Source organism: Scyliorhinus torazame, chromosome 9, assembly GCF_047496885.1.
Source record: "Scyliorhinus torazame isolate Kashiwa2021f chromosome 9, sScyTor2.1, whole genome shotgun sequence".
NCBI classification, from domain to species: Eukaryota; Metazoa; Chordata; class Chondrichthyes; order Carcharhiniformes; family Scyliorhinidae; genus Scyliorhinus; species Scyliorhinus torazame.
In genome coordinates, this window is record NC_092715.1 from 227,519,378 (window position 1) to 227,539,910 (window position 20,533).

Genomic DNA, 20,533 nt, shown 5'->3' on the forward strand with positions numbered 1-20,533 from the left:
ACTTTGGTATGGAGGCTCTGATATGCATATATTTGTTCCAGCAAGACTCGCTTTAGGGAGTGGGACCACTCTAGGGAGTGGGACCAGCTGGGGATTAGATGCTTTCAGAACCTGTTCATGAGAAGGAAATTTGCAGACTTGACTGAGCTGGTGGAGGTTTACAAATTACCTGACGGTAATGGGTTCAGATACCTCCAAATCAGAACCTTTCTGAGTTTGGACTGTTCCCAATGTTGCCGCCCCCGGATTTACAGGATAGGCTTCTTTTGGAGGACGAAATAGGGAAAGGCAAGATCTCTGACGTATATGCAGAACTGGCCAAGAAGGAGGAAGCTTCAATGGAAGCTATTCAGCTAAAATGGGAGGGTGAATTGAGGAAGGAGGTACAGAGGGGGATTTGGAAAGAAGCGCTCCGCAGGATTAATGCTTCCTCGTCATACACTAGATTGAGCCATAACCAATTCAAAGTGGTGCACAGAGCACTTATGACGAGGGCTAGGATGAGCCGATTCTTCTCTGGAGTAGATGACTATTGGGTACCATGTTCTGGGTCCCTGGCAAACCATACCCACATGTTCTGGGCTTGTCTAAAATTGGTGGGATTCTGGAAGGGAGTTATCAATGTACTGTGAAGGGTATTTGAAATGGAAGTCACTCTGTCCCCCTGGGTAGCAATCTTCGGAGTGTCTGATGATCCTGATGTGCTGGTGGAGAAAGAAGCCAATGTGGCATTTGACTCCCTGCTAATCCGGAGGAGAATTCTTTTGAACTGGCTGGCTTCTGAACCGGTAAGCAACAGGTCTTGGGTGCAGGAGCTTGCTATGAAATTATGTAAGTGTACAGCATGTGAGGAGTTAATGTTATGTTAAGCTTAGCCACTAGGAACAGTACTATAAATTGCATTGGCTCTTGGGCTTGGGGAGGAGATTAGATTTGGAGCTGAAGAAGACAAGATTCATAGTGTATTGCAGAGCTAGTTAAGATATAATAGCTACAATGAGTAGGTAGATATAGTGTTAGTGAGTGTAGTTTAATTCTTATGTTTGTTTTCAGAATAAATGTTAAACTCAAAGTTAGTAGTGATAATAAAATTAGTTTAGTTCTTCAGAAGAGCTTTGTGTGTCTTTGTGATCACTCTGCCTTCCATACTATGACCTTACAAAGATCACCACATGCTGCCAGGAGTGGAAAGCTTTAAATTTTCAAGTACCAAGTTTCCACATGGTACCAGATCGTGTATTCCCGAAACGCAAGCAGTAAGGAAGGTGAAAGAAAATAAATCAGCGCATTGCTACACACCTCAAAATCTGCAAAGGCAAAAGAAAAACCGAGACCAACATGGAAGCTTTGCAAAAATCAGGTAACTTCAAGGTGTCCAGTAAACTAAGTTTGAATTGGAAAAACTTCAAGTAGCAGTTTGAAGTCTTTCTCTATGCCTCTGCACTTGATTCAGCTCCTGATAGTAGAAAAATAGCTCTCCTGTTAAATCTGGCAGGTCCGCAGGCATTTGAACTGTTAAACTCATTTGCTTTCTCAGAAAATGAAGTTTAAAAATTGGTATGAGAAAGTAATTTGACTCTCATTGAAAAAAACAGATCAATGAGGTGTATGAGAGATACATTTTTAAAAACAGGGTGCAGCTAAAAGGGAAATCTTTTGACTTTTATAACTGATTTGAGACTCCGAGCGCAATCCTGCAATTTTTCCTCAATTACAGAATCAATCCTGCATGATCAAATTGTGTTTGGCATATTTGAAGAGCAAATGCGGGAATGTTTATTAAGAAAACCAAGCTTAACTTCAGAAGAAGCCATCAACCTCTGTAAAGCAAGTGAGCAAGCCACCAATGAATATGCTGAATTCAGATCATGTGAAAAAGGCTGGATTTGGTGCATTTTGAGTGCGAGAGTAAGAGTTTGGTGACCAAGGGAGTATAAGGCTTCATTTTTATCTAAAGTCTAGTCTTTCTTTTATTTAGTTAATTAACTTAAAAGTTGCTGTTTGGTTTAGAAGAAGGTGAATTTTCAATCAGCTTTAAACAAAGCTTCTACTTGTAGGCAATTGCAGCTGGAGCTTGTTAATTAGTTAATTGGATTAGGCCAGTTTTCAGAGGCTAGATTCACAGTATAAAAGTGATCCCCTGCAGTGCAGACTTTGTTTGCACAGTGCTGAATTTGGTGCATTTGAGTGCTATAGTGAGAGTTTGGTGACTGAGGGAGTTAGGTGAGGAGGGAGTAAGGTGCTCCTTTCATTTTGTTTCCTACATTTCCGCAAAGAGTGAGAAGAAAGCCAGGAGTTTACAGAGAGTGCAGCTGACTGGGAGCAGAGTCGGAGGGCGGAGATCCAGTTGGTCCACAGGGCAGCTATATTCTGTAAGGTAAGAGGGGATGGAGGCTAGGCCAGTTGCATGCTCCTCCTGTAGGATGTGGGTGGTGAGGGATACCACCGGTGTCCCCGCTGACTATACCTGCGGGAAGTGCACCCACCTCCAGCTCCTCCGAGACCGTGTTAGGGAACTGGAGCTGAAGCTGGATGAACTTCGGATCATCCGGGAGGCGGATCATCCGGGAGGCAGAGGGGGTGATAGAGAAGAGTTACAGGGAGGTAACCACACCCAAGGTACAGGACAAGAATAGCTGGGTTACAGTCGGGGGGAAAAAAAACAAACTGGCAGACAGTCCAGGGATCCCTCGTGGCCGTTCCCCTTCAAAACAAGCATACCATTTTGGATGCTGTTGGGAGGGATGACCTACTGGGGGAAGGCCCTAGTGGCCAGGTCTCTGGCACTGAGTCTGGCTCTGGGGCTCAGAAGGGAAGGGGGGAGAAAAGAAAAGCAATAGTTGGCGGAGATTCAATGGTTATGGGAATAGATAGGAGATTCTGTGGTCGCGAGCGAGACTCCCGGAAGGTATGTTGCCTCCCGGGTACCAGGGCCAGGGATGTCTCCGATCGTGTCTTCAGGATCCTTAAGGGGGAGGGGGAGCAGCCAGAAGTCGTGGTGCACATTTGTACCAACGACGTAGGTAGGAAAAGGGGCGTGGAGGTAATAAACGTGTTTAGGGAGTTAGGCTGGAAGTTAAAAGCCAGGACAGACAGAGTTGTCATCTCTGGTTTGTTGCTGGTGCCATGTGATAGCGAGGCTAGGAACAGGGAGAGAGTTCAGCTGAACACGTGGCTGCAGAAATGGTGTAGGAGGGAGAGCTTCAGGTATTTGGATAATTGGAGCGCATTCTGGGGAAGGTGGGACATGTACAAGCAGGACGGGTTGCATCTGAACCAGAGGGGCACCAATATCCTGGGAGGGAGGTTTTCTAGTACTCTTCGGGAGGGTTTAAACTAATTTGGCTGGGGAATGGGAACCAGATTTGTAGTCCAGCAACTAAGGTAGCCGATATTCCGGATGCCAAAGCATGTAATGAGGCAGTGGGGAAGGGAACACTGACAAAGGAGAGTACTTGCAGGCACGGAGATGGGTTGAAGTGTGTATACTTCCAACGCAAGAAGCATCAGGAATAAGGTGGGTGAACTTAAGGCATGGATTGGTACTTGGGACTACGATGTGGTGGCCATCACGGAAACCTGGATAGAAGAGGGGCAGAAATGGTTGTTGGAGGTCCCTGGTTATAGATGTTTCAATAAGATTAGGGAGGGTGGTAAAAGAGGTGGGGGGGGCAGGGGTGGCATTGTTAATTAGAGATAGTATAACAGCTGCAGAAAGGCAGTTCGAGGAGTATCAGCCTACTGAGGTAGTATGGGTTGAAGTCCGAAATAGGAAAGGAGCAGTCACCTTGTTAGGAGTTTTCTATAGGCCCCCCAATAGCAGCAGAGATGTGGAGGAACAGATTGGGAAACAGATTTCGGAAAGGTGCAGAAGTCATAGGGTAGTAGTCATGGGTGACTTTAACTTCCAAAATATTGAGTGGAAACTCTTTAGATCAAATATTTTGGATGGGGTTGTGTTTGTGCAGTGTGTCCAGGAAGCTTTTCTAACACAGTATGTAGATTGTCCGACCAGAGGAGGGGCAATATTGGATTTAGTAATGGAGAGGGATAGGTGCGTGCAACAGGGCAAGGTTTACAATTGCGGGAAGGGTAAATACGATGTTGTCAGACAAGAATTGAAGTGCATAAGTTGGGAACATAGGCTGTCAGGGAAGGACACAAGTGAAATGTGGAACTTGTTCAAGGAACAGGTACTACGTGTCCTTGATATGTATGTCCCTGTCAGGCAGGGAAGAGATGGTCGAATGAGGGAACCATGGTTGACCAGAGAGGTTGAATGCTCGGCGGGAGCGCTGCGCAAGTGATTTCTGGGAGGTAAGTTTCTCCTTTTAAAACACTAAAGCACTTCTTTTCTGTTTTATTTTTTTTCGACCCGCGGACTTCTGGGAAGCCCCCCCCCCCCCCAACCAATAAATTCTGGTGGAGAGGAAACCCGAGACACTACACGTGTAGTGTCTCCCACCCACCCTCCTCCTCTAACCTAATAATAAGATCCATTGGTGTGAGGCAAGTGCCATATTATATTATTATTATTAGCATTATTTTTCTTCTTTTTTTAACTTACTGATTAGCCAGATCTTGGTTGGAAGTTAGAGGGATGGCAGGGAAGGGAGTGCAATGTTCCTCCTGCAGGATGTTTGAGGTGAGGGATGCCGTTAGTGTCCCTGCTAATTTTACCTGCAGGAAGTGCTGCCATCTCCAGCTCCTCCAAGACCGAGTTAGGGAACTGGAGCTGGAGTTGGATGAACTTCGGATCATTCGGGAGGCAGAAGGGATCATAGATAGCAGCTTCAGGGAATTAGTTACACCAAAGATTGGAGATAGATGGGTAACTGTAAGAGGGACTGGGAAGAAGCAGTCAGTGCAGGGATCCCCTGCGGTCGTTCCCCTGAGTAGCAAGTATACCGCTTTGGATACTTGTGGGGGGGGGGGACTTAGCAGGGGTAAGCCATGGGGTACGGGCCTCTGGCACGGAGTCTGTCCCTGTTGCTCAGAAGGGAAGGGGGGAGAGGAGCAGAGCATTAGTAATTGGGGACTCTATAGTCAGGGGCACAGATAGGAGATTTTGAGGGAGCGTGAGAGACTCACGTTTGGTATGTTGCCTCCCAGGTGCAAGGGTACGTGATGTCTCGGATCGTGTTTTCCGGGTCCTTAATGGGGAGGGGGAGCAGCCCCAAGTCGTGGTGTACATTGGCACTAACGACATAGGTAGGAAAGGGGACAAGGATGTCAGGCAGGCTTTCAGGGAGCTAGGATGGAAGCTCAGAATGAGAACAGAGTTGTTATCTCTGGGTTGTTGCCCGTGCCACGTGATAATGAGGTGAGGAATAGGGAGAGAGCAATTAAACACGTGGCTACAGGGATGGTGCAGGCGGGAGGGATTCAGATTTCTGGATAACTGGGGCTCTTTCTGGGGAAGGTGGGACCTCTACAGACAGGATGGTCTACATCTGAACCTGAGGGGCACAAATATCCTGGGGGGGAGATTTGTTAGTGCTCTTTGAGGGGGTTTAAACTAATGCAGCAGGGGCATGGGAACCTGGATTGTAGTTCTAGGGTACGGGAGAATGAGAGTATAGAGGTCAGGAGCACAGATTTGACTTCGCAGGAGGGGGCCGGTGTTCAGGTAGGTGGTTTGAAGTGTGTCTACTTCAATGCCAGGAGTATACGAAATAAGGTAGGGGAACTGGCAGCATGGGTTGGTACCTGGGACTTCGATGTTGTGGCCATTTCGGAGACATGGATAGAGCAGGGACAGGAATGGATGTTGCAGGTTCCGGGGTTTAGGTGTTTTAGTAAGCTCCGAGAAGGAGGCAAAAGAGGGGGAGGTGTGGCGCTGCTAGTCAAGAGCAGTATTACGGTGGCGGAGAGGATGCTAGATGGGGACTCTTCTTCCGAGGTAGTATGGGCTGAGGTTAGAAACAGGAAAGGAGAGGTCACCCTGTTGGGAGTTTTCTATAGGCCTCCAAATAGTTCTAGGGATGTAGAGGAAAGGATGGCGAAGATGATTCTGGATAAGAGCGAAAGTAACAGGGTAGTTATTATGGGAGACTTTAACTTTCCAAATATTGACTGGAAAAGATATAGTTCGAGTACATTAGATGGGTCGTTGTTTGTACAATGTGTGCAGGAGGGTTTCCTGACACAATCTGTTGACAGGCCAACAAGAGGCGAGTCCACATTGGATTTGGTTTTGGGTAATGAACCAGGCCAGGTGTTGGATTTGGAGGTAGGAGAGCACTTTGGGGACAGTGACCACAATTCTGTGACGTTTACGTTAATGATGGAAAGGGATAAGTATACACCGCAGGGCAAGAGTTATAGCTGGGGGAAGGGCAATTGGAGCTTGTTCAAGGAACAGATGCGTGTTCTTGATAAGTACGTACCGGTCAGGCAGGGAGGAAGGCGTCGAGCGAGGGAACCGTGGTTTACCAAAGAAGTGGAATCTCTTGTTAAGAGGAAGAAGGAGGCCTTTGTGAAGATGAGGTGTGAAGTTTCAGTTGGGGCGATTGATAGTTACAAGGTAGCGAGGAAGGATCTAAAGAGAGAGCTAAGACGAGCAAGGAGGGGACATGAGAAGTATTTGGCAGGAAGGATCAAGGAAAACCCAAAAGCTTTCTATAGGTATGTCAGGAATAAGCGAATGACTAAGGTAAGAGTATGGCCAGTCAAGGACAGGGCTGGGAAGTTGTGTGTGGAGTCTGAAGAGATAGGCGAGATACTAAATGAATATTTTTCGTCAGTATTCACTCAGGAAAAAGATAATGTTGTGGAGGAGAATGCTGAGACCCAGGCTATTAGAATAGATTAGTACGAAGTCTTACAACACCAGGTTCAAGTCCAACAGGTTTGTTTCGATGTCACTAGCTTTCGGAGCGCTGCTCCTTCCTCCGGTGAATGAAGAGGTCTGTTCCAGAAACACTTATATAGACAAATTCAAAGATGCCAAACAATGCTTGGAATGCGAGCATTAGCAGGTGATTAAATCTTTACAGATCCAGAGATGGGGTAACCCCAGGTTAAAGAGGTGTGAATTGTACCAAGCCAGGACAGTTGGTAGGATTTCGCAGGCCAGATGGTGGTGGATGAATGTAATGCGACATGAATCCCATGTCCCGGTTAAGGCCGCACTCATGTGTGCGGAACTTGGCTATAGGTTTCTGCTCGGCGATTCTGCGTTGTCGCGGGTCCTGAAGGCCGCCTTGGAGAACGCTTACCCGGAGATCAGAGGCTGAATGCCCTTGACTGCTGAAGTGTTCCCCGACTGGAAGGGAACATTCCTGCCTGGTGATTGTTGTGCGATGTCCGTTCATTCGTTGTCGCAGCATCTGCATGGTCTCGCCAATGTACCACGCTTCGGGACATCCTTTCCTGCAGCGTATGAGGTAGACAACGCTGGCCGAGTCGCACGAGTATGTACCGCTTACCTGGTGGGTGGTGTTCTCACGTGTAATAGTGGTATCCATGTCGATGATCTGGCACGTCTTGCAGAGATTGCCATGACAGGGTTGTGTGGTGTCATGGTCACTGTTTTGAAGGCTGGGTAGTTTGCTGCAAACAATGGTTCGTTTGAGGTTGCGCGGTTGTTTTGAAGGCATGTAGTGGGGGTGTGGGGACACACCAGGCCGCCCTATCGTTTCAGGCAATGGGACCCTGTGTGAGAACCTCTCTGGCTACATCGAGGGCATCTTGAAACCCATCGTCCAAGGTACACCCAGCTTCTATCACGACACGACGGACTTCCTACAGAAACTCAGCACCCATGGACCAGTTGAACATTCCTCGTCACAATGGACGTCTCGGCACTCTACACCAGCATCCCCCATGACGACAGCATTGCTGCAACAGCCTCAGTACTCAACACCGACAACTGCCAATCTCCAGACGCAATTCTGCAACTCATCCGCTTCATTCTGGATCACAACGTCTTCACCTTCGACAACAAGTTCTTCATCCAGACGCACGGAACAGCCATGGGGACCAAATTCGCACCCCAATACGCCAACATCTTCATGCACAAGTTTGAACAGGACCTACTCACCGCACAGGACCTTCAACCGATGTTATGCACCAGATACATCGATGACATTTTTTTCCTTTGGACCCACGGCGAAGAATCACCGAAACGACTACACGATGACATTAAGTTCCATCCAAGCATCAGACTCACCATGGACTACTCTCCAAAATCAGTTGCATTCTTGGACACACTCGTCTCCATCAAGGACGGTCACCTCAGCACTTTGCTTTACCGCAAACCTACGGATAACCTCCAGCTTCCACCCTAAACACATTAAAGAAGCCATCCCCTATGGACAAGCGCTCCGTATACACAGGATCTGCTCAGACGAGGAGGAGCGTAACAGACATCTACAGACGTTGAAAGATGCCTTCGTACGAACGGGATATGGCACTCGACTCATCGATCGACAGTTCCAACGCGCCACAGCGAAAAACCGGACCGACCTCCTCAGAAGACAAACATGGGACGCAACCGACAGAATACCCTTCGTCGTCCAGTACTTCCCCGGAGCGGAGAAACTACGTCATCTTCTTCACAGCCTTCAACACGTCATTGATGACGATGAACATCTTGCCAAGGTCATCCCCACACCCCCACTATTTGCCTTCAAACAACCGCACAACCTCAAACGAACCATTGTTTGCAGCAAACTACCCAGTCTTCAGAACAGTGACCACGACACCACACAACCCTGTCGTGGCAATCTCTGCAAGACGTGCCAGATCATCGACATGGATACCACTATTACACGTGAGAACACCACCCACCAGGTACGCGGTACATACTCGTGCGACTCGGCCAACGTTGTCTACCTCATACGCTGCAGGAAAGGATGTCCCGAAGCGTGGTACATTGGCGAGGCCATGCAGACGCTGCGACAACGAATGAACGGATATCGCGCAACAATCCCCAGGCAGGAATGTTCCCTTCCAGTCGGGGAACACTTCAGCAGTCAAGGGTATTCAGCCTCTGATCTCCGGGTAAGCGTTCTCCAAGGCGGCCTTCAGGACCCGCGACAACGCAGAATCGCCGAGCAGAAACTTATAGCCAGGTTCCGCACACATGAGTGCGGCCTCAACCGGGACCTGGGATTCATGTCGCATTACATTCATCCCCCACCATCTGGCCTGCGAAATCCTACCAACTGTCCTGGCTTGGTACAATTCACACCTCTTTAACCTGGGGTTACCCCATCTCTGGATCTGTAAAGATTTAATCACCTGCTAATGCTCGCATTATTTGGCATCTTTGAATTTGTCTATATGTGTTTCTGGAACAGACCTCTTCATTCACCGGAGGAAGGAGCAGCGCTCCGAAAGCTAGTGACATCGAAACAAACCTGTTGGACTTTAACCTGGTGTTGTAAGACTTCGTACTGTGCTCACCCCAGTCCAACGCCGGCATCTCCACATCATGAGAATAGATGGCATTGAGGTATGTCGGGAAGAGGTGTTGGCAATTCTGGACAGGCTGAAAATAGATAAGTCCCTGGGGCCTGATGGGATTTATCTTAGGATTCTCTGGGAAGCCATGGAAGAGATTGCTGGGCCTTTGGCTTTGATTTTTATGTCATCATTGGCGACAGAAATAGTGCCAGAGGACTGGAGGATATCAAATATGGTCCCTTTGTTCAAGAAGGGGAGTAGAGACAACCCCGGCAACGATAGACCGGTGAGCCTCACGTCTGTTGTGGGTAAAGTCTTGGAGGGGATTATAAGAGACAAGATTTATAATCATCTAGATAGGAATAATATGATCAAGGATAGTCAGCATGGCTTTGTGAAGGGTAGGTCATGCCTCACAAACCTTATTGAGTTCTTTGAGAAGGTGACTGAACAGGTAGACGAGGGTTGATGTAGTTGATGTGGTGTATATGGATTTCAGTAAAGCGTTTGATAAGGTTCCCCACGGTAGGCTATTGCAGAAAATACGGAGGCTGGGGATTGAGGGTGATTTAGAGATGTGGATCAGAAATTGGCTAGCTGAAAGAAGACAGGGTGGTGGTTGATGGGAAATGTTCAGAATGGAGTTCAGTTCCAAGTGGCGTACCACAAGGATCTGTTCTGGGGCCGTTGCTGTTTGTCATTTTTATCAACGACCTAGAAGAGGGCGCAGAAGGGTGGGTGAGTAAATTTGCAGACGACACTAAAGTCGGTGGTGTTGTCAACAGTGCGGAAGGATGTAGCAGGTTTCAGAGGGACATAGATAAGCTGCAGAGCTGGGCTGAGAGGTGGCTAATGGAGTTTAATGTAGAGAAGTGTGGTGATTCACTTTGGAAGGAATAACAGGAATGCAGAATATTTGGCTAATGGTAAAGTTCTTGAAAGTGTGGATGAGCAGAGGGATCTAGGTGTCCATGTACATAGATCCCTGAAAGTTGCCACCCAGGTTGATAGGGTTGTGAAGAAGGCCTATGGAGTGTTGGCCTTTATTGGTAGAGGGATTGAGTTCCGGAGTCACGAGTTCATGTTGCAGCTGTACAGAACTCTGGTACGGCTGCATTTGGAGTATTGCGTACAGTTCTGGTCACCGTATTATAGGAAGGACGTGGAAGCTTTGGAGCGGGTGCAGAGGAGATTTACCAGTATGTTGCCTGGTATGGAGGGAAAATCTTATGAGGAAAGGCTGATGGACTTGAGGTTGTTTTCGTTAGAGAGAAGAAGGTTAAGAGGAGACTTAATAGAGGCATACAAAATGATCAGGGGGTGAGATAGGGTGGACAGTGAGAGCCTTCTCCCGCGGATGGAAATGGCTAGCACGAGGGGACATAGCTTTAAACTGAGGGGTAATAAATATAGGACAGAGGTAGGTTCTTTACGCAAAGAGTGGTGAGGCCGTGGAATGCCCTACCTGCAACAGGAGTGAACTCGCTAACATTGAGGGCATTTAAAAGTTTATTGGATAAGCATATGGATGATAATGGCATAGTGTAGGTTAGATGGCTTTTGTTTTGGTGCAACATCGTGGGCCGAAGGGCCTGTACTGCGCTGTATCGTTCAATGCTCTATGTTCTATGAATGTCTTGTTAAGAGGAAAAAGGAGACTAATGTAAGGCTGAGGAAACGAGGTTCAGACAGGACGTTGGAGGGATACAAGATAGCCGGGAGGGAACTGAAGAAATGGATTAGGAGAGCTAAGAGAGGGCATGAACAATCTTTGGTGGGTAGGATCAAGAAAAACCCCAAGGCCTTTTACACACGTGTGTAAAAGTTTATTGAGAAATATGAGAATGACTAGAGTGAGGGTAGGTCTGATCAAGGACAGTAGCGGGAGATTGTGTATTAAGTCTGAAGAGAAAGGAGAGGTCTTGAACGAGTACTTTTCTTCTGTATTTACAAATGAGAGGGGCCATATTGTTGGAGAGGACAGTGTGAAACAGACTGGTAAGCTCGAGGAAATACTTGTTAGGAAGGAAGATGTGTTGGGCATTTTGAAAAACTTGAGGATAGACAAGTCCCCCGGGCCTGACGGGATATATCCAAGGATTCTATGGGAAGCAAGAGATGATATTGCAGAGCCGTTGGCAATTATCTTTTCGTCCTCACTGTCAACAGGGGTGGTACCAGGGGATTGGACAGTGGCGAATGTCGTGCCCCTGTTCAAAAAAGGGACTAGGGATAACCCTGGTAATTACAGGCCAGTTAGTCTTACTTCGGTGGTAGGCAAAGTCATGGAAAGGGTACTGAAGGATAGGATGTTTGAGCATCTGGAAAGACGCTGCTTGATTAGGGATAGTCAGCACGGATTTGTGAGGGGTAGGTCTTGCCTTACAAGTCTTATTGAATTCTTTGGGGAGGTGACCAAGCATGTGGATGAAGGTAAAGCAGTGGATGTAGTGTACATGGATTTTAGTAAGGCATTTGATAAGGTTCCCCATGGTAGACTTCTGCAGAAAGTAAGGAGGCATGGGATAGTGGGAAATTTGGCCAGTTGGATAACAAACTGGCTAACTGATAGAAATTGGAGAGTGGTGGTGGATGGCAAATATTCAGCGTGGATCCCAGTTACCTGTGGTGTACCGCAGGGATCAGTTCTGGGTCCTCTGCTGTTTGTGATTTTCATTAATGACTTGGGTGAGGGAGTTGAAGGGTGGGTCAGTAAATTTGCAGACGATACGAAGATTGGTGGAGTTGTGGATAGTGAGGAGGGCTGTTGTCAGCTGCAAAGAGACATAGATAGGATGCAGAGCTGGGCTGAGAAGTGGCAGATGGAGTTTAACCCTGAAAAGTGTGAGGTTGTCCATTTTGGAAGGACAAATATGAATGCGGAATACAGGGTTAACGGTGGAGTTCTTGGCCATGTGGAGGAGCAGAGAGATCTTTGGGTCTATGTTCATATATCTTTGAAAGTTACCACTCAAGTGGATAGAGCTGTGAAGAAGGCCTATCGTGTGCTAGGGTTGATGAACAGAGGGATTGAATTTAAGAGCCGTGAGGTGATTATGCAGCTGTACAAAACTTTGGTCAGGCCACATTTGGAGTACTGTGTACAGCTCTGGTCGCCTCATTTTAGGAAGGATGTGGAAGCTTTGGAAAAGGTGCAAAGGAGATTTACCAGGATGTTGCCTGGAATAGAGAGTTGGTCTTACGAGGAAAGATTGAGGGTGCTAGGCCTTTTCTCATTAGAACGGAGAAAGATGAGGGGCGACTTGATAGAGGTTTATAAGATGATCAGGGGAATAGATAGACTAGACAGTCAGAGACTTTTCCCCCGGGTGGAACGAACCATTACAAGGGGACATAAATTTAAGGTGAATGGTGGAAGATATAGGAGGATGTCAGAGGTAGTTTCTTTACCCAGAGATTAGTGGGGGCATGGAATGCACTGCCTGTGGAAGTAGTTGAGTCGGAAACATTAGGGACCTGCAAGCAGCTATTGGATAGGTACATGGATTACGGTAAAATGATATAGTGCAGATTTATTTGTTCTCAAGGGCAGCACGGTAGCATTGTGGATAGCACAATTGCTTCACAGCTCCAGGGTCCCAGGTTCGATTCAGGCTTGGGTCACTGTCTGTGCGGAGTCTGCACATCCTCCCCGTGTCTGCGTGGGTTTCCTCCGGGTGCTCTGGTTTCCTCCTACAGTCCAAAGATGTGCAGGTTAGGTGGATTGGCCATGATAAATTGCCCTTGGTGTCCAAAATTGCCCTTTAGTGTTGGGTGGAGGTGTTGACTTTGGGTAGGGTGCTCTTTCCAAGAGCCGGTACAGACTCAATGGGCCGACTGGCCTCCTTCTGCACTGTAAATTCAATGATAATCTATGATTAATCTAGGACAAAGGTTCGGCACAACATCTTGGGCCAAAGGGCCTGTTCTTTGCTGTATTTTTCTATGTTCTATGTTCTATCCTTCCTAGAATGCGGCGACCAGAATTGCACACACTACTCCAAATGCGTCCGCACCAGAGATTTGTACAGCTGCAACATGACCTCATGGCTCCGAAACTCAATCCCTCTATCAATAAAAGCTAACACACCGTACGCCTTCTTTACAACCCTCTCAACCTGTGTGGGAACTTTCAGGGATCTATGTCCATGGACTTCGAGATCTCTCTGCTCATCCACACTGCCAAGAATCTTACCATTAGCCCAGTACTCAGTCTTCCTGTTATTCCTTCCAAAATGAATCACCTCTCTCTTTTCTGCATGAAACTCCATTTGCCACCTCCAGCCCAGCGCTGCAGCTTATCTATGTCCCTCTGTAACTTGTAACATCCTTCCGCACTGTCCACAACTCCACCGACTTTAGTGTCATCTGCAAATTTACTCACCCATCCTTCTACGTCCTCCTCCAGGTCATTTATAAAAATGACAAACAGCAGTGGCCCCAAAACAGATCCTTGTGGTACACCACGAGTAACTGGACTCCAGTCAGAACATTTCCCATCAACCAACACCCTTTGTCTTTTTTTATACAGTGAATGGTAGAACCCTCAAGAGTATTGAAAGTCAAAGAGATCTAGGAGTACAGGTCCACAGATCACTGAAAGGGGCTACACAGGTGGAGAAGGTAGTCAAGAAGGCATACGGCATGCTTGCCTTCATTGGCCGGGGCATTGAGTATAAGAATTGGCAAGTCATGTTGCAGCTGTATAGAACCTTAGTTAGGCCACACTTGGAGTATAGTGTTCAATTCTGGTCGCCACACTACCAGAAGGATGTGGAGGCTTTAGAGAGGGTGCAGAAGAGATTTACCAGAATGTTGCCTGGTATGGAGGGCATAAGCTATGAGGAGCGATTGAATAAACTCGGTTTGTTCTCACTGGAACGAAGGAGGTTGAGGGGCGACCTGATAGAGGTATACAAAATTATGAGGGGCATAGACAGAGTGGATAGTGAGAGGCTTTTCCCCAGGGTAGAGGGGTCAATTACTAGGGGGCATAGGTTTAAGGTGAGAGGGGCAAAGTTTAGAGTAGATGTACGAGGCAAGTTTTTTACGCAGAGGGTAGTGGGTGCCTGGAACTCACTACCGGAGGAGGTAGTGGAGGCAGGGACGATAGGGACATTTAAGGGGCATCTTGACAAATATATGAATAGGATGGGAATAGAAGGATACGGACCCAGGAAGTGTAGAAGATTGTAGTTTAGTCGGGCAGTATGGTCGGCACGGGCTTGGAGGGCCGAAGGGCCTGTTCCTGTGCTGTACATTTCTTTGTTCTTTGTTCTTTGTCTTCTTCCAGCTAGCCAATTTCTGATCCAAACTGCTAAATCACCCTGAATCCCATGCCTCCGTATTTTCTGTAGTAGCCTACAGTGGGAAGGGGCTGGTTAAGCACAGTGGGCTAAATAGTTGGCTTGTAAAGCAGACCAAGGCAGGACAGCAGCGCGGGTTCAATTCCTGTACCAGCCTCCCCGAACAGGCGCCGGAATGTGGCAACTTGGGGCTTTTCACAATAACTTCATTTGAAGCCTACTTGTGCCAATAAACAATTTTCATTTCATTTTCGATTTTCATTTCATTTCATTCAGCTTCATAATACAAGCAATCACTAGAACAAATGGAAACAATACTGCTGATACACCAATTAGGCAACCATCCGATAGAAATAAAGATTAGATAGAAACATTAGATAGAAGGGGCTGTTTAGCACAGGGCTAAATCGCTGGCTTTGAAAGCAGACCAAGGCAGGCCAGCAGCACGGTTCGATTCCCGTAACAGCCTCCCCGAACAGGCGCCGGAATGTGGCGACTAGGGGCTTTTCACAGTAACTTCATTGAAGCCTACTCGTGACAATAAGCGATTTTCATTTCATTTCATTGATAATAAATGGATCAGAGGTACAATTTAAATTGGACACTGGCACGCTGCTAATCTGATAACCGAATCAGATTTGGGCGAAGTAGAAACCCGTCCAAAATATAAAAAGACACATTGTAGGCTGACAGACTACAATGGAAATGAAATAGCAACAAAGGGGCTGGTTAAGCACAGTGGGCTAAATAGTTGGCTTGTAAAGCAGACCAAGGCAGGACAGCAGCGCGGGTTCAATTCCTGTACCAGCCTCCCCGAACAGGTGCCGGAATGTGGCAATGTGTTCAGAGTGGTGACATTAAAATTCCACTTGATTTTGAAATTGTGAATGACACACACTACTAACTTCATGGAGTAGATGCATTCAACCTGATTTAGAGAATTGAAATTGCCAAATTTTTCCCTGGTTCAAAAGAATTAGTACTTGTGGATACGTTATCCAGAGCCACAATGCACAAGGATAACACAGTTGTTGACGTAGTACTCAGCATAGAAGCACAAGCCAACTTATTCACTGCATTGCTACCTGTCACAGATGCTAAACTTCAAACAATCAAGCCAGAAACTCTACGAGATGCGACACTTCAGGAAGTGATGCAATGTTTACGTACTGACTGGCCATCCTGGAAACCCCTCACCAAGATCAACACACTTGCTGAATTCCTTCACTTGGAAAAGATTAAGTTCGCCATTAGGGTTGAGGGGTTCTCCGTGAGGTGGAAGGTGTTCATCGACTTTTTCAAGAAGTACTAAAACGTCATTGGGGGTGGAGGAGAAGGGGGGCGGGGTTGGTTGTGGGATATTTAATTTGGCGAAGAGACTGGGTGGGACAGGAGATATGGTTGGTTATTATCATGTTTATAGTGTTATATATGTTATGGGCCAGGGTTTAGAGAACCCCAAAGTGTATCATGGAGTTCACCTGAACCACAACTTTTAAAAGATTGTGGTATGGGGAGCACACGGCCCACTCCACAGGTGTGGTGCAGCGGAAATGGAAAAATATTTTTAAAGCAAAACCATGTTTATGAACTCAAGTTAACCTTTTTAAAACTTACAGTAAACATCTTGGCAACCATCAATTCAAATACAACCCCCAAAAATACAACACTAAGTAATCCTTGAGCTTTCCTTTTAACATCCATAAGACTTAAAACAAAACCGTTTAACAGAAGCACCTCTGGTTTAAATTCACTACTGAGAACAGTTACCATGTTGAAATCAGCAAATGGACATTCATAAGCTTGCAGAGATTCAACACATCCTGCTGTGATTGCAGCTTCTCCAGAACTAAAATGAAACCTAACCCACCCTGCAGCAAAAAGCCTAAAGCGAAAGTAAAAAGCTGATAGACAGCCCAGCTCCACCCACTCTGACATCACTGCAGTAATAAACACCCATTTCTTAAAGGTACTCTCGCATGACAATGTTACTGTATCACAGTTTGTTTGTTATTGCTCTTTGATTCCTTCAATAAACTATTTTTAAAAATAAAACTTGACTGTCTTTCAAAGAATAAAGAACCAAGAAAAGTACAACACAGGAACAGGCTCTTCGACTCTCCAAGCCTGTGCCGACCATGCTGCCTGTCTAAGCTAAAACCTCCTACACTTCCAGGGTCTGTATCCCACCATTCCTATCCTATTCATGTATTTGTCAAGATGCCCTTAAACGCCACCATCATACTTGCTTCCACCAACTCTTCCGGCACGCGTTCCAGTCACCCACTACCCTCTGTAAAAAAATTTTAAAACTTCCCTCGCACAGCTCTTCTAAACATTGCCCCTTGCACCCTAATCCTATGTCCCCTAGTAATTGACTCTTCCACCCTGGGGAAAAAGCTTCTGACTGTCCACTCTTTCCATGCCACTCATAATTTTGTACACTTCTTTATCCGGTCACCCCTCAACCACTGTCGTTCCAGTGAGAACAAACCGAGTTTATCCAACCTCTCCCCATAGCTAATGCCCTACAAACCAGGCAACATCCTGGTAAACCTCTTCTGTACCCACTCCTCATCCTTCTGTGCGTGTGGCGACCAGAATGAAATACTATATTCCAAGTGTGGCCCAACTAAGGTTCTAGACATCTGAAGCATGATTTGCCGATTTTTATACTCCATACTCTGGCCGATGAAAGCAAGCATGCCCTATACCTCTTGACTACCTTCTCCACCTGCGTTGCCATTTGCAGTGACCTGTGGACCTGTACACCCAGATCCCTCTGCCTGTCAGTATTCTTGAGTGTACTGCCATTTACTGTATATTTCCCTCCTATATTAGATCTTCCAAAATGCATTACCTCTCATTTGTCTGGATTAAATTCCATCTGCCATCTCTCCGCCCAAGTCTCCAACCGATGTATAACCTGCTGTATCCTCTTAACTGTTCTCATCGCTACCTGTTGAGTTATTTTATGATGTCATCTGCACACATTCAATCAAATATGTGACACTCATCAAGAGTCCAAGATCCTACGTTTCAATGAATCCATCCTACATTCACGAAACATTGTCCTTTCTGTATTTATGTACGATGTGGTGTTCGGACCATTTGCTTGTTTAGCTGATGTGCCGATTTAGGGCAACAAAAAGTGGATTACAGTTGGCCTCAAATGTGCGCAGGATGAAAAACAAGAAAATTATCTGCAGTCACACACTACTTTTTCATTCTATTCAAAAGTGCACTTGTATCAATGCTCAGTAAGACACAATTAAGGTTGGTTGTGATACCTTATGAGACTGAACAACCTATTGTGGTCAGAGATTGAAACCATTCAAGCCTAAGTTGCAGCAATAAAGACTTTTTATTCGAGCATACTAGGGAGACAGAGCTTGGTTCTTCAAAATGCCTCTCTGGTTCAAAAGCTGTGCAATATATTTATATCTTTTGGTTATGATATTTCACGAAATGAGCAGCCCATCCAGGTTGCAAATGTTTGCTGTTATCTCACTGGCTTGATGGCTCAAGGATGTGGTTAAATCCTTCCAATCTGTGTTAATTGCACTTTTACTTACCCATTGTCTAAAGGCCATTGTGTTGTGCTTGTTAGTTTCCCACACCACCATGGCCATGTGTTGGCTTTACTTCCCATCATGTTGGGAAAGAGCTCTAACAACTACTCAAGCCTACTTTTAAAGCTGTTAATGCTTATAACTACATTCACCTACTTTAAAGCTATTAATGTTCATTTAAGTATCAACCTTAATGTTGAATGATTTAATTATTCCACACAACTACCAATACTTCTCAGAATCTCTATTGGGGTCAGGTGTACCTCTCAACAGGCATCACTGGCTTTAATATTGAAACTACAAGAGGAAATAATCAAATCGGAAAAAGATAGAGCAATTTATTTTCTGTTTGTGGTTTTATTTCCATTTTTACAGCCTGAATTTGTAGCTATTTACATTAAATCTCACTAGCTTCGAACAGTATGCTTGGCAGAAATTTATTTTTTTCTCTGGCTGCTTGTCTTCTTTTGCGCTCATAAGATTCCTTTCTGTTTGCCAGAGATTCACAAGCAAGACAGCCAGAAGAAAGTAATTCAGCTATATGACACACCCTATGAACATGAAGGAAATTGTGTAGTCTCAGATACAGAGAGAAATGCTGGTTACCCAAGTGAAAGCAAGTTGCCACAAGACGACACAAGGCCTGCACAGGATTACGACCATCCATGGGAGTGGAATAAAGTTATAGTCCCAACTCTTTCAGGTACATGTTCTGGTTGAATTTAAGATATGCCAATCAGCTGGGGGAAAGTGGTCGCTTTTTCTCCCTCGCTTCTCCTGCCAAGGAGTCAACCAGTGTTGGGGACTATTGTGTCTATGCAGATGGGTTAAATTTGCAAATACCATGAGGTTTATATTGGTTCTGAAGGAGAGTCACAGTGGATTTGAAATGTTAACTCTGCCTCTTTCTCCATCGGGGAGATCTGGCACCATAGTTTGCCAACGTTTTAGATTGAGGTTCTATTAGATTAAGGAGCATCCAATCTTGTCCTCATCAGAGCCACCAGGAATGAAGTATCATAAATATTTCTTTCTTGTATACTCCATTATAACATACGTCCAGGTATTTTCACCATTAATTAAAACAACCTTCCATGTAATTTCAACTGGGGAGTAATTCATTCTTTAGTTATGTAGGTTATAGAATTTACAGTGCAGAAGAAGGCCATTTGGCCTATCGAGCCTGCACTGACCCTTGGAAAGAGCACCCTATCCCTGTAACCCAGTAACCCCACTTAACCTTTTTGGTCACTAAGGGCAATTTCGCAGGCCAATCCACCTTGCCTGCACATCTTTGGACTGTGGAAGGAAACCGGAGCACCTGGAAAAATCCCACACAGACATGGGTAGAAAGTGCAAACCCCACACAGGCAGTGACCCAAGCTGGGAATCGAACCTGGGACCCTGGAGCTGTGAAGCAACTGTGCTAACCACTAGGCTACTGTGCCCCGCTATGAGTGTGCATGTGTACGAGTGTGGATATATAAGGATTATTTGGCAATGTTCTGCTGCTAATGTGAATAGTGATGTAGAGATGCCGGTGTTGGACTGGGGTAAGCACAGTAAGAGGTTTTACAACACCAGGTTACAGTCCAACAGGCTTGTTTCAAACACTAGCTTTCGGAGCACTGCTCCTTCCTCAAGTGAATGAAGAGGTATGTCCAGAAACATACATAGACAAAGTCAAAGATGTAAGACAATGCTTTGAATGCGAGCATTTGCAGGTAATTAAAACTTTACAGATCCAGAGATAGGGGTAATCCCAGGTTAAAGAGGTGTGAATTGCCTCAAGCCAGGACAGTTAGTAGGATTTCGCAAGCCTAGGTCAGATGGTGGGGGATGAATGTAATGCGACATGAATCCAAGGTCTCGGTTGAGGCTGTACTCATGTGTGCGCAACTTGGCTATAAATTTCTGCTCGGCGAATTTGCGTTGTCGCGCGTCCTGAAGGCCGCCTTGGAGAATGCTTACCCGGAGATCAGTGGCTGAATGCCCTTGACTCCTGAAGTGTTTCCCGACTGGAAGGGAACATTCCAGCCTGGTAATTGTCACACGATGTCCGTTCATCCATTGTCGCAGCGTCTGCATGGTCTCGCCAATGTACCACTCTTCGGGATATCCTTTCCTGCAGCCTATGATGTGGACCACGTTAGCTGAGTCGCACGAGTATGTACCGCGTACCTGGTGGGTGGTGTTCTCGCGTGTAATGGTGGTACCCATGTCGATGATCTGGCACGACTTGCA

The 20,533-nt window shown here is 46.2% G+C and overlaps 1 protein-coding gene across 2 annotated transcripts in view; it reads left to right on the forward strand.

Moving 5' to 3' along the window:
- Positions 1-20,533, forward strand: part of LOC140429754 (SH2 domain-containing adapter protein B-like) — a 199,443-nt gene that overhangs the window by 90,887 nt on the left and 88,023 nt on the right. For both annotated transcript variants that reach the window (XM_072517127.1, XM_072517128.1), the window contains exon 3: positions 18,789-18,992. In XM_072517127.1, the coding sequence (XP_072373228.1) occupies positions 18,789-18,992 (204 nt within the window). The remainder of the gene's footprint in view (positions 1-18,788; positions 18,993-20,533) is intronic.